General features: G+C 39.0%; 7 protein-coding genes across 7 annotated transcripts; 3 read left to right on the top strand and 4 right to left on the bottom strand.

Moving 5' to 3' along the window:
* Positions 1 to 29: 29 nt before the first annotated feature.
* UTP15 (snoRNA-binding rRNA-processing protein) lies at positions 30 to 1,532 on the bottom strand (the record flags this gene model as incomplete). The annotated part of the gene is made up of 1 exon (XM_043194606.1): positions 30 to 1,532. The coding sequence occupies one exon, from the start codon at positions 1,530 to 1,532 to the stop codon at positions 30 to 32; it is 1,503 nt and encodes a 500-aa protein (XP_043050930.1).
* A 230-nt stretch (positions 1,533 to 1,762) lies between these two features.
* KQ657_003913 (protein-lysine N-methyltransferase) lies at positions 1,763 to 3,571 on the top strand (the record flags this gene model as incomplete). The annotated part of the gene is made up of 1 exon (XM_043194607.1): positions 1,763 to 3,571. One exon carries the CDS (start codon positions 1,763 to 1,765, stop codon positions 3,569 to 3,571), a length of 1,809 nt encoding a protein of 602 aa, XP_043050931.1.
* A 386-nt stretch (positions 3,572 to 3,957) lies between these two features.
* KQ657_003914 (E3 ubiquitin-protein ligase) lies at positions 3,958 to 5,577 on the top strand (the record flags this gene model as incomplete). The annotated part of the gene is made up of 1 exon (XM_043194608.1): positions 3,958 to 5,577. The coding sequence occupies one exon, from the start codon at positions 3,958 to 3,960 to the stop codon at positions 5,575 to 5,577; it is 1,620 nt and encodes a 539-aa protein (XP_043050932.1).
* A 387-nt stretch (positions 5,578 to 5,964) lies between these two features.
* Positions 5,965 to 7,681, top strand: KQ657_003915 (uncharacterized protein; the record flags this gene model as incomplete). Its single annotated transcript, XM_043194609.1, has 2 exons — positions 5,965 to 5,971; positions 6,105 to 7,681. 2 exons carry the CDS (start codon positions 5,965 to 5,967, stop codon positions 7,679 to 7,681), a joined length of 1,584 nt encoding a protein of 527 aa, XP_043050933.1.
* A 640-nt stretch (positions 7,682 to 8,321) lies between these two features.
* On the bottom strand, positions 8,322 to 8,721 carry KQ657_003916 (uncharacterized protein; the record flags this gene model as incomplete). The annotated part of the gene is made up of 2 exons (XM_043194610.1): positions 8,322 to 8,611; positions 8,676 to 8,721. 2 exons carry the CDS (start codon positions 8,719 to 8,721, stop codon positions 8,322 to 8,324), a joined length of 336 nt encoding a protein of 111 aa, XP_043050934.1.
* Positions 8,722 to 9,436: 715 nt separating this feature from the next.
* Positions 9,437 to 11,182, bottom strand: KQ657_003917 (uncharacterized protein; the record flags this gene model as incomplete). Its single annotated transcript, XM_043194611.1, has 1 exon — positions 9,437 to 11,182. The coding sequence occupies one exon, from the start codon at positions 11,180 to 11,182 to the stop codon at positions 9,437 to 9,439; it is 1,746 nt and encodes a 581-aa protein (XP_043050935.1).
* A 1,334-nt stretch (positions 11,183 to 12,516) lies between these two features.
* Positions 12,517 to 14,046, bottom strand: KQ657_003918 (uncharacterized protein; the record flags this gene model as incomplete). The annotated part of the gene is made up of 1 exon (XM_043194612.1): positions 12,517 to 14,046. The coding sequence occupies one exon, from the start codon at positions 14,044 to 14,046 to the stop codon at positions 12,517 to 12,519; it is 1,530 nt and encodes a 509-aa protein (XP_043050936.1).
* Positions 14,047 to 14,110: the final 64 nt, after the last annotated feature.

Genomic DNA, 14,110 nt, shown 5'->3' on the forward strand with positions numbered 1-14,110 from the left:
TTATGCAATTTCTATTATTAAAAAATACCCTATAAAGACAATAACTCTAACATTCCACTGATCTCATTGGCTTCCTTGCATTTTCTAACTTCTATGTTGATCCGTTTGTATAAGTTTTGGAAGCATTCTTCCAACACTGGATTTTTCTCGATCAAAGAACCATACATTTCCAATATGACTCCAATATAGTCGCAAATTAAGTTCACAGAACGAACATCTTCCATATTCTTTGTGAGCCATTGGAGAATGGGCAATAAGGATATCTCATCTCTTCCATATAAAGAGATTCTTATTTTCCCTCTTTTCTTTAATTCATTGAGAACTGTTATTGTGTTCTCCTTTGGAACACCTGGAGAGAATGCACTATCTAAAGCGTCTGACCATCTGAAAGAGTTCAAATGCTTTTCAAATTGTTTTAACTTTTTGGATTGATTCTGTGGAGTAGAAGAATGCACTATATGATGTTCTTCCTCACCGGTATAATCTGCTCCTCTCATCATTCTAGCATAAGCATTTGATTTAACTTCTTTAATGCCTTGTTTGACTTTTGGTTCCGTCTTTCTGGTACGAATAGAAACCAACCCGGAAGTCAACCCACATACAAAATGCTTATGGTTTTCAGGAGAAACTCCACACAGTAAAACACCACCAGAACCAAACTTCCAACCAAATTTAACTTCCCAATTGGATGTGGTATAGTCGAATATTTTAACATGTCCATCTAAAGAACCCACCATAAGACCTTTATCTCCAGTGTTATGTAATGATGTGGCAGCTTTGGTAAAGTTATTTAATTCATGAATTTGGGTACTTCTTGTCAAATCCCATACTTTAACTTGAGGACCCCCAGCACTTACCAATGTGGTGGGAGAAAGGGCTAAGACATCTTCAACTGGAGAATCATGAATAAATTTGCTCACACATGTTTGTTGCCTGGTATCAAATACTCGAACAATACCATCGTAACAACCAGTGGCTACCAAATTAGGATTGCCAGGTATGAAACTAGCACTTCTTATATAATCACCATGACCTCCAGTAAACTCAGTAATAGGACCTTGCGTAGTTTGAGAAATGTCATACAATCGAAGAACACGATCATCAGAACCAGTTATCAATTGATTCCCAATGGTTGAATGAAACTTGGCAACGTGCGTAGGGTATGTAGATGGGTTTAAACTGACCAAAAGATTTCTCTGTGTGCTATCAAAGATACTGACTAATCCTGAGGCATCACTGGCCACAAGTAACTTCCCATCAAATCTGTATTCTCCGCTGTATACGGTATCCTTGAATCTCAGAAATGTTTTCACCACCTGCCTAGTCTTAGCCGAGAACACTTGTATTCTCGTAGAAGAAGTCACTGCAAAATCATGGGGTGATACAGGGTTAAAGGAAATATGCGTTATAGGATAGTTTTCTTTGACTAACTGGGGATTGGAAAACCCTCGCCAGTATCTTTGTTCCGGAGTAGTTTTAGACGGTAACGTGGCACTCCGTACTTGTTGCACTCTCTGCTTACTCGATGACATATTAATGACGCTGTTACAATGGTAGTACTGTGTCGTGGTACTGGAAAGTTCAGCTGATCAAACAACACTTGTGGTGATGAGGTTTACCCTAAACTTTTTTTTCACACTGGTTTCGATGTCGCATTCTTACATAATACTGACGCGATGACCTTCTCAAGTCTGCTGATTTAGATCTGGATGGATACAAAGTGTAATGGTGGACTGGAAGCAGATTGGTGGAAAATATAACTATGTCTGGGTCTATTAATACCGATAGGCTTGTTGAGTGGTTGAATCAGAATGGACATTGGGACGATGAAATCCTTGAAGTAAGAGCATCAACCGTTGGTGGTATGGGGGTGTTTCTTAGAGACGACATTAGCGTAGAAGACGTGGACCAACTTCTTTTGAGAATACCAAAAAGCAGTGTATTGAGTTGTAAGAACTCATATATTTACAATTTACTTATTGACTACCAAGAACTGCAAGACTTTGCTGAATTTGGAAATACTGATGAAAATGATGATACTCCAATTGACTTAACTAGTGGAATGCATGGACTTGTATTGGCAGTTATATATGAGTTGGATGCCGGAAATAGTTCACCATGGTATGAATATTTGCATAGTATCGACTTTGTAAATGCAAGCACACCGGTATGTTTGTGGAGTGAGGCCGGAAAGAAATTGCTTCGTAATACCGAGATCGACTTATTAGATATGCTTAATCTGAAAGAATTGACATGGTTCTTCAAAGTGTGTTGTGCATTCGCTGAAGCAAACTCAGGCATAATTGATGTACCGGGGATTCTACGTAGAAGTGAATCTGCCAAAATTGCTCAGTTTGGTAAGGTTGTGACGTCTGTGATATCTCGTGCCTTTGAAGTTGACGATTTCCATGGGTTAAGTTTGGTTCCTGGTGCAGATCTATTTAACCATAAGTCCCCATTATATAGCGAGAATATGATCAAAGGTGGCGAGCATGTGCATTTCATGAGCGATAACAACAGTTGTTTAACATGTGGAGAAATTAACTGTGCCGACCACGGCAGTGAAACCAGCAGTGAAACTGGCGGGGACTCTTCGGTCGATGAACTGGAGTCTAATGAAAGCATGAATGAAGAAGAAGAAGAAGAAAAGAATCCTGAAAGTTCAGCAATCACCTTGGATGATATTGCTATGTTAGAACAGGAGTTGGCTGAAGAAGAAGAATCTGATGCCGATACAGATAAAGATGACGATGAGTGTCTGACTATTAGTGACTCAAAGATAAACGGTGGTGTCTCGAATACTCCAGAAGCAGAATTGGCTTTAGAACTAGCAGATTCAAGCAAGTGTTGTGATATTACTCTTGTTGCTAACGATATTCAGCCAGGAATGGAAATCTTCAACACATACGGAAATGGGCTCTCTAATCCCTACTTGCTTCAAAGGTATGGATTTGTATCTCCTAACAATCCCAACAACACAGTGTCATTATCAGTGCAGATGTTCCGGTATCTCAAGAATTTAAGGAAGGGGATATCGAAGGGAAAGGAAACCATGTTGCAGGCGAAGATCGACTGGTTTGAGGAGGTTGGTTTTGGTCTAATTAATGACATAGATCTTGAAAGAAGATCTTGTCACCAAAAACATGGCCATGGACACGAGCATAAACATGAACATGGTCGTTGTGGAGAAGAAGATAAAGAGGATGAAGAAGATGAATATGAAAGTCCAGAAACTTGGCCTTTGGCTGTACGTATAGAATATCCTGGCAAGCTTTCTATTCAAGCATGTGCAATAATACTGCTCCTACAAATGTCTTTCAAGGAATTTGAGCTTCGGTTTAGGAACATCACGAAACCAACTGCTTTATTAGCCAATTCAAAGAAATATTTGACCGTAGAAACCCCTGAAGTTCTTGGATTGGCCAAAAGATGGTGTCAAGAGAAACTTCGTCTCTACTGCCCTTTAGATTCTAATGATTTGTTGTCGGAAACAGAAAGACACTTTGAGATCATCCGCCAAATCATTGATCAGGAGCAAAAGATGTTGGTATTATTTATTAACAAGCTGTAGCCATAGGACAAATCTAGCATTTCTGAGTTTGTATAAAGTTGATACTACTTGAACAGTGAACAGTATCTTATAGTAACAATTACTAATACAACGTAGCTGTTACAAAGGTTAACGCTGCTACAACCTAGCACTCTTGCATTATTACTCAATTAAGTAATATCTAGTAGAACCAGTTGCGACCTGCTTTTTCCGAGTCAACAGTCTGACTGTTGTTCTGATCATGCCTTCGGCTGAAGACTACCTTACATTGAAATCGCGAAACTTGATTATACCAAAGCACGTATTGATGTATTTCCTATACCCTAGAACATTACCACTAACCCCATCTGTTGATACATAGTAGTAGACTGGTTGTATTGCAATATATACATCTAGCCATCTCCTCAATGTCCGACACTGAAGGGTCCAATACTGGATCCGAGTTTGACGTATCAGATTTTGAGTACGATGACTCCGATGGCGAATACTACCAAGGAGATAATGAAAACTTCGAGGCTATACAATCATATTCCAAAAGTTTGAAGGAATCTGGCTGCAAGCAATGGCGTTTGGCAGAATTCATCCAAGAGAACTTTGTCGATCGCGTGGATAAACTTCACATACCGTCTTCCAAAGCCTCTAAAGAAGAGTTGTTGATCTTGTTACATCACTGCAATTGGGACGAAGAGCGTTTGATTAACTTGTATTATGATGGTGCAGATGAATTGAAGGAGAATGCTGGTTTACTGAGATCCCCGATCCCAGGGTTCCAAGTACGTGATGACTTTGAATGCAGCATATGTTGTAATCTGGAGCCTTCTACAAAGGTTTTCTCTCTTTCGTGTCATCATGAATTCTGTCTCTCATGTTATTACAATTATGTTAAAGAAGAACTTCCCAAAGGGAAGCTAATTAGGTGCATGATTCCTGATTGCAACTTGTCGATTCCTCATGCTTTGGTACACCAGATTTGCAAACTAAATAACAATTCAGAATCTGTGGCCATGGATAATTTGGTTGATAATGAACTCTTATACTATTCGGCAAATCTGTATGTAATACGACATCATGATACATTCCGATGGTGTCCTGCTATTGATTGTCAGAATTTAGTTCAGATGGATTTAACTGCCAGGTTAGCGGAACTTGACTTAGATGCCATTGATCCTTTTGATAAGAATTACCGAGGATCTGATTCTGAGGTCAAGATAGTGACTTGTTCTGATGGCCACGAGTTCTGTTTCTCTTGTAAGTTTGAGAATCATCTTCCATGTAGCTGTTCAATTGTCCGAGCCTGGGATAGGAAAGTGACTGACGATTCTGAAACGTACTCATGGCTAGAGGTCAATACGAAGGGATGTCCAGAATGTGGTACCAATATAGAGAAAAATGGAGGGTGCAATCATATGAAATGTTTTAAATGTGCTTATGAATTCTGCTGGATTTGTCTAGGTACTTGGGAAGAACACAAAGGTTTCTACAATTGTAACAGATACGTTGCTCCATTGCCACAAGAGGAGAAAGAAATGAAGAAGAAAAGGCGGTATTTGGACAGGTATATGCATTTCTATTCAAGGTTTATGGAACATCAAAGTTCTATGGCCTGGGATTTGAAAACTTTAAAGTCGATTAAAAAAACCACTGAGGAATATATGCATGAAAAGGCCACAGATAGCACTAAAACTATTAGTTATAATGAAATTGACTATCTTCAGGAATCTTTTAAACTGTTGGTTAGAGGAAGAAAAACCCTTAAATGGACCTATGTATTTGCATACTATTTGACCAAGTCTAACTTTAGGTCGATTTTCGAACAGAATCAAGACTTTTTGAATGCTCTGGTAGAGCAGTTATCCGAACTATTTGAGAAAATTCAAACTAGTCAAGATAATATGAAATTAGTAGTGCAACTCAGAACTGATCTTGTTAATGTGTCTAAATCAGTTACTAATCGGAGGTTGAAGTTGATAGAAGCTGCTCGTGAATTTCTCCAAAGGGGCTTAATTACATTTGATGAAGGCTTCTGATGATGCAGAGAATGCATACAATAAGATTATTGATGAGAAAGCAGCCCTTCAATTCAATGCAATGCAAATGCCGCAAGATTTCTTCTTATCACCACCAACAATCCTATTCAATCCTCTCTAATCCAATCCAATACGTGCAATTACAGCGGGCTTAACAGCGTAACAAATCATATAGTTGTGGTTTAATCAAGGACATTGTATTGATGTTTGACTCTCACAACCTCACCTTGGAACAACATCTTATCCGATTAGGATACAGTGATTGGACACTTTGCTACAATAAGCGTTTTTGAACCATTTTATTTTTTTTGAGAATGCCTGTATAATGGAGGTGGGACCTTATCGCTTAAGCCGCATTTCCCAGTTGGGAACCGGTATCTGTCCGATATGGACAGTAGGGTTACAATATTTTGGACTGATAAGTCAACACGATATCAGCATTCGTAAGGTGCAGGCAAGTCTTTTTTGTATTTATGAAATCGAGATCAGGATTCTTCGTCCCACTTTAGTCTACTTATGACTCTTAGTCGTTAACATAGTTGTTATTGCTAGCACTACCTTCAAGGCTATAGAAATGGAGCATAGAGGAAGAGATACTCGACGAGTGTCAGCTCCAATCGAAGATACAAGGACTAGTGTCAGGGCTAAGAGTAGTAGTGCTATCGGGGCTAAACCTAAACTCAGTCATGATTGGAACCGAAGCAGTACTCAGCTCGCATTACTTCCTTCTAAACGAGGAGGTTTGTGTCGTAATAGTGGAGAACTGTTGCTATATACAGCATTAAACAACTCCCAACTCTCCGATAGACAAAAACGTTTGCCAAAGTTGAATACCGATCCCAATAATGCAAATGAAATGAAGCCTACTTTTAGAAATCCTAGATACCTGGTTAATGCAGAACAAAAATTACAAAGACCTCAGGTTCGAAGATGGAACAGTTCCAACGATGCTCAACCCCTGAGCATTAGTCCTACCGTTGTTGAGCGTCCTGATAGGTTTAGAAGTCAGAGAGCTCTCTGTAACAGCAACAGCAGTTCAACGTTGTCAGTTCTTAACGATCAGTACGATACTACCCGACCTCAGGTTAACTATGTCTCTACTGATAATACGTTCCGAGATTTGAATAAGGACATAAAGCCCTTTAAGGAAAGTAAAGATGATAATATATCAAATGAGAATACGGATACACTTGCGTTGAAATTTTACACAAGGATGTCTAATGTCATAAGCATTGCACAGAATGGAATAAACTCATTGGTTCCTTCAAGGTTCAATAGCATGGTTGATACCAGTTATGGGACCGGAAGACCAGCAAAGTCTACCCTTTTGTTGCATTCAGAAAGTGAAGACGAAGAGGATGATGGCCACGATGCAGACGAAGAGAATTATGAAGAGGATAGTGAATCATTTTCAGGTGCGTTTAGGGATGGTTCTAGAAGCTACGATAACTCCGTTTGGGATTCACCTGCAATAAGTAGTTTGAAGGTTGGCAAGAAGGAGTCAGTGGGTAACATTCAGGATATCATGAAAGAAATTACTGATTTCCAGAGTAACTTTGTTAATAAGTTTGGGGATGATACCAACCTTAATAACGAGAAGTTTAATCGTACTCAGCAGCGTATTCTTGACTACAAGGAGTTAGAAAACAATACCAGTCTTCAAGGACTGAATAACCCAATTGCATTTGAATCTTATAATTATCGGATACAATATGAGACAATCATCAACCAATACAACTCTATTAGATTTCGGTTTGCCAGCAAGACTATTACTAAGGACAATAAGATCAGGGTAGACACAGGAGTTCTTGGTTTCATTAACCGTCAAGAGAAATTTGACTATTTAAAAGCAACAGACTCAAAACAGCCGAAACTTATCTCTGAACAAGATAAAGATGAGTATCTTCAGAAGTTATGGGATAAGGAAAATAGCCAAACATTCAAAACTGTTAGTGAGAATCCGGAGAATACTTGTTCGAACTCAAGCGTTGTGAGCTCCAACACTAATTTTTCTGCATCTTGTACAAATACCAGCCTGAGTACGACAAACATGAATATGCTTGAAATGGCCCGTTCTGTCAAACTTGGCCAAGCCAATATTTAACATTTATGCATTTATACTGGGTGGGTCTATTATTAAAAAAAATAATACTAAACTTCTCTTTGTTGGTGATAGTGAACAATAGTCTCCAATAAGACTTTGAATCCATTTTCAACATCTTCAGGTGAAGAATATTCCTCTGAGTTATGGGAATACAATTTTTAGAAGGAATGAAGATCATTGATGTGGGAACCACCATAGAAGTAGAACATGAGTAGTGACCTGCACCGTTTATCATTTCTTTTTATTCTTCGGGTTTAAATAACAATAATGCAAACTCATTGAGAGCATCGACGTTCTTTTGATCAAATTTCATTGCCTTTGATTTCCGGGTGTTTGTGAAATCAACCTGAAGTGGCCGATTACCATTTTTCCCTTTAGCTCCACTTTCTTAAAAAGCGGCAGTGGCTTCATCAGCTATTTGTTGTAATTTTGCATCTTCCACGTCTAGTATCAAAGGTGAATTCGACTCTTTCGGGTATTGCATTAATTGAAGAGGATTCTAAGCTGCAGCAACCAATGGTTGCTTGACCATTGTGGGATTCAGCGATTTCTGTACCCTTGAGAATCATTTTAGCTGTCATTTCCAAGGTATCAGCTCTGCTTTTCATAGGCGTGGTACCTGCAAGACATGCGATACCCTTTACAACAACTTTATTCCAATAATAAACTTGCACTCCGGTGACTGCTCCATTTTTTTCTCATCTTCCAATATTGGAACTTGTTCAATATGGATTTCAAAATGCGCTGCTAATGGGTCATAGGTGTAAGAGGCATCTGTAGGTCCCAAATAACCAAATCTTACCAATTCCTCCTTGAAAGTTACCTTTTCAGTGTCAAAAATAGATTCAAGCTGTAAAGCAGCCCAAACACTTGAAGCTATCGTGGCAACTGGGAATCTTGCGCTCTCTTCATTAGTGCAATTCACTAAAGCTTGGGGTATAGTTTTTTTTAAAAGTTCTTAATCCGTCAAGGCCTGATAATACACCGTACATACCATGGTATCTTCCATCTGAAGGCTGAATATCTAAATGTGACCCCATACCAGTAGGTGGTTTCAGGTCATCTTTTCCTGGGTTATATGGCAAAGATGTTACCAACAGCATCAATTTTAACTTCACAACCTAACAGGTTGACTTCATTAACAAACCAATCACGTACCATCTTATCCTCGTCTCCTGAGGCTAATCTGCGAACCCCAGTTTTTGTGGGGCCTGCTCCCCACACCCCATGCCTCATTTGGCGGTCTCGTGGATAGTTTCTTAAAGACGGCCCGGGCTTGTTTCAAGGCCACGCACAAGTAAGGAAATAAAGAGCGGTGCTGTCAATGAAGAAACAAATGAAATGCGGAATTGGCATCCTTTCATAGCTGATAAGAAATCGATTGAGAAAATACAACCGATTAATCTTAAGACACTATCCAGGGTTGGGAGCGCTGTGAACTTTGGTGGATCTAAGTTGCATATTCTAAAGAATACAGTGATCGTTTGGCTTGGATAACTAACAACAGGATATCACGTGATGTGTTACTATGTCATTAAAAGCGGTGAAGAGGCTTCTGTGAATCGCTAGATTAGAAGTACCCGAACCAGATAGATGCCCATAAACATTACATTCTGACGTTTTAATAATCATATAAAAATTTTCTTCGTAGATAAACTAAGTTGAATTGTATCATTGATACGATCAAAGAATTGAAAGTTAGAGAGTTTGATATATGGAAAGCCTCGAACTTCAAGTTCAAGCTCAAGTTTCTCATTAAGCATTTCTTGTAGAAGAAACTGGGCGGATCATTTCTTCATCATCGGTGTCTTCAACATGTTGTGCCATGGCCTTAACACCGTCGGTGCCAAACTTACCAATCAATTCGTCACTGTTGAAAATCTCAACAGGTGTAGTCCTGAACTTTCTAGCTGGAACACCTTGGGCAAACAAGACATCCAATTCCGCGAATGTTCTGCCCTTGGTTTCTGGTAACTCGAACCAAGCCCAAATGGATGATGCAATACAGAATCCACCCCAGAAAAACCCAGTTTTAGCTCTCCAATTCCAGGCAGTTGGGTTCAACATGTATGGAGTAATGATAGCAATAACAATACCTGCCAAATTGTAGACATTTCTGGAAATAACAACGGATTTGGTCCTTAATCTAGAGCTAGGTATTTCTGTAACGATACAGTAGCATAACGGACCGACTGTAAAATCATAAGAAAATGTGAAAAATAACAATAACACACCAACACCCCAAGAAGCATTATTGGCACCTTTATCGATCGCGATACCAAGCGCACCAACGATAACTAATATAACTGACAACGTACACAATCCATAAAAGTAAATGGTGAATCTACCTGCATTTTTAGCAAGGAACCAAGATCCTAGAGTACCAATAACACCAAAGATATACTGAATGATTGTGAAAGTAAATGAATTGGATTCAGACATACCAGCTTGGATCAAGAAATAGGACGAATAACCCATCAAAGACGAACCACAAATGTTCTGTGACAACCACGTCAAAGCTCCAATTCTAGTCCTTCTCCAGTTACCGTTTTTAAAACAATCTAAGTAGGAAGCCGAGGATGAGTTTTCTTCGGCTTCTCTTTGCTTCAAAGTCAATTCGATCTTGTTAACCATTTGTTGAGCTATAAATGACTTGTCGGTCGTACCTTCAGTGATAGTCAATAACCTTTCCATGGAGTGTTTGGCTTCCTTGAACTTACCCTTATTTACGAGCCAGTAGGGTGACTCAGGAGCAAAATAGATACCGACTGCAATTGGAATTGGCCAGACCCATTGGATAGCCCATGGGATTTTGTAAGCAATTGCACTATTGCTACTGCTAAAACCCTTCAACATACAAGATGAGATCAATTGGCCAATGACCCAGCATAAGTTGACCCAGGTGGTCAAATAGACTCTAAGAACTAATGGACAAACTTCAGATGCGTATGTTACAGTAAGAGTTTGGAATGCACCCCAGGGTATACCTAAAAGAATTTCACCAGCTGCAATCATACCTAACGAGGTTGAAAAGAAAAGGACAAATATAAACCCAGCAACCATCATTAAGGCACCGATTAATGTCCATCTGTAACCAATTCTGTCTGATACTAAACCTGCTACAAACAAGCCAAAAAACTCACCAACATACACACACATAGACAACGATGTTTGCCAATGAGCAGGAATTTCCCAGACCCCGCCATCTTTCTCCGGATAAAAGGTACCGAAATGTTCCTTAAATGCTGGGAACCCGTAGAATGAGTTCAACAAGTTGGTTTGATAACCTTCCATAATAATACATAATGAAAGGACAAACGACCAAAATGTTGCTTTAGGGAAACGCTTAATACCCTCCTTGAGCGTCATAGACTTATCTGCATTTTCTGACTCCTTAGCTGATTCAATAAAGAAGTTGACGTAGTTAGTTGGATCTTCATTAGAGATTGAATCAGTTGACTTGACGTCCACTTTATTATCTTTTTCACCAACCAAACTCATTTTTTATTGTTAATTGTGATATAAGATGATTTACCAAAACACTAAAATCAAAAGTTGGAAATCAATGCCTATTTATATAATTTCCCATCATTTGCAGCAGTTCGTTTTGCAATCATGAAAACGAGAGCGGCTTGCAGGTACGCCAATTATTTGTGGAGACCGACACAAAGAAGTCTCGGTGATACTTGTGTTTTCTTGACTCCAAAAGTGAAAGGAATTTTGAACTCCACCTTTAATAAACTTTCCGACCAATGTTGCTTGACCTCACTGTCTGCGTCTTTATTGTCTAAATACTTAAAAAATTCTTGGCTATGATATGTGGCCCACTTGTCTGAAGGTTTTTTTTGCACTTGTGACAATTTTTTTTACTGTCGTGATGCCAAGAGAGTAGGCTGTGAAAGTCTTGGTATAAAGAAAATTATTATTTGAGACTAGTAAAAGATTTCGCAGCCGTTCTGCTTCCTGTTAATAGAGACCAGACAAGACTTATGGATTTCTTGATTCACCATTAGATTAGTGAAGACGACACTTCCGACACTTCCGACATGAGATCCAGGGAAAGATATGAATAACACGAAAGTAACAGACTTTTGTTCACCTCCCCGACACTTTAGAGATTGACGGTGTGTTTCTGGGATATAGTCTTTTGCTTCTTGAACGTGAATTACATTATTTTAAAATTTTAGTTCAATAGTAATGGCTACGGATAGCTTCTAATGATATTGGATAGATTTTCGGATATTTATGAATGGGTCTACCAATTATTTAAGAGAGTTGACTTCAGAAGACAATAAAGGACCACAAGACATTTTAGAAGGACATTCAATCCGTCGAAAAACTTTAATACATTCATACGTTGCAAGATTTATATGTCCGAGTGCATTTTTGATCGAGCACGTCTGACTATCTCAATCGGTAGCGCGTTTGACACTTAATCTTAGACAAGCGAAACGGTCAAAAGGTTGCAGATCCCACCCCCGCGTGGGGCTTAACACCCAAACTTCGTTCACTATTATTCTTTTGTCTGATATCACTATTATATGGTACCAAATACCAAGTACCAACCAGTAATAATATCAAAAAATCCAAACTATAATATTTAGATATAACATTGGCGGCGTGTAGGTGTTTACAAGCTTTATGTGCCTAGAACGCTACTTTTAAGATTTCCTCTTTTATTACAAAAGCAAATAACAATATTAGGCATAAAATTAACATTATAATAATCTGAAAATATATAACACTGACGTATTTAGGTTCTAGCCTTCAAAAATTAAAGCATTAGAAGCAAAATGCTCGTATGTATTTTGACATTTTGTTATCAATGAGCAAGCCTATGTCCTATCAATAGGATGGATCATTTCTTCATCATCGGTGTCTTCAACATGTTGTGCCATGGCCTTAACACCGTCGGTGCCAAACTTACCAATCAATTCGTCACTGTTGAAAATCTCAACAGGTGTAGTCCTGAACTTTCTAGCTGGAACACCTTGGGCAAACAAGACATCCAATTCCGCGAATGTTCTGCCCTTGGTTTCTGGTAACTCGAACCAAGCCCAAATGGATGATGCAATACAGAATCCACCCCAGAAAAACCCAGTTTTAGCTCTCCAATTCCAGGCAGTTGGGTTCAACATGTATGGAGTAATGATAGCAATAACAATACCTGCCAAATTGTAGACATTTCTGGAAATAACAACGGATTTGGTCCTTAATCTAGAGCTAGGTATTTCTGTAACGATACAGTAGCATAACGGACCGACTGTAAAATCATAAGAAAATGTGAAAAATAACAATAACACACCAACACCCCAAGAAGCATTATTGGCACCTTTATCGATCGCGATACCAAGCGCACCAACGATAACTAATATAACTGACAACGTACACAATCCATAAAAGTAAATGGTGAATCTACCTGCATTTTTAGCAAGGAACCAAGATCCTAGAGTACCAATAACACCAAAGATATACTGAATGATTGTGAAAGTAAATGAATTGGATTCAGACATACCAGCTTGGATCAAGAAATAGGACGAATAACCCATCAAAGACGAACCACAAATGTTCTGTGACAACCACGTCAAAGCTCCAATTCTAGTCCTTCTCCAGTTACCGTTTTTAAAACAATCTAAGTAGGAAGCCGAGGATGAGTTTTCTTCGGCTTCTCTTTGCTTCAAAGTCAATTCGATCTTGTTAACCATTTGTTGAGCTATAAATGACTTGTCGGTCGTACCTTCAGTGATAGTCAATAACCTTTCCATGGAGTGTTTGGCTTCCTTGAACTTACCCTTATTTACGAGCCAGTAGGGTGACTCAGGAGCAAAATAGATACCGACTGCAATTGGAATTGGCCAGACCCATTGGATAGCCCATGGGATTTTGTAAGCAATTGCACTATTGCTACTGCTAAAACCCTTCAACATACAAGATGAGATCAATTGGCCAATGACCCAGCATAAGTTGACCCAGGTGGTCAAATAGACTCTAAGAACTAATGGACAAACTTCAGATGCGTATGTTACAGTAAGAGTTTGGAATGCACCCCAGGGTATACCTAAAAGAATTTCACCAGCTGCAATCATACCTAACGAGGTTGAAAAGAAAAGGACAAATATAAACCCAGCAACCATCATTAAGGCACCGATTAATGTCCATCTGTAACCAATTCTGTCTGATACTAAACCTGCTACAAACAAGCCAAAAAACTCACCAACATACACACACATAGACAACGATGTTTGCCAATGAGCAGGAATTTCCCAGACCCCGCCATCTTTCTCCGGATAAAAGGTACCGAAATGTTCCTTAAATGCTGGGAACCCGTAGAATGAGTTCAACAAGTTGGTTTGATAACCTTCCATAATAATACATAATGAAAGGACAAACGACCAAAATGTTGCTTTAGGGAAACGCTTAATACCCTCC

Source organism: Scheffersomyces spartinae (assembly GCF_019049425.1).
Source record: "Scheffersomyces spartinae strain ARV_011 chromosome Unknown scaffold_4, whole genome shotgun sequence".
NCBI classification, from domain to species: domain Eukaryota; kingdom Fungi; phylum Ascomycota; class Pichiomycetes; order Serinales; family Debaryomycetaceae; genus Lizanozyma; species Lizanozyma spartinae.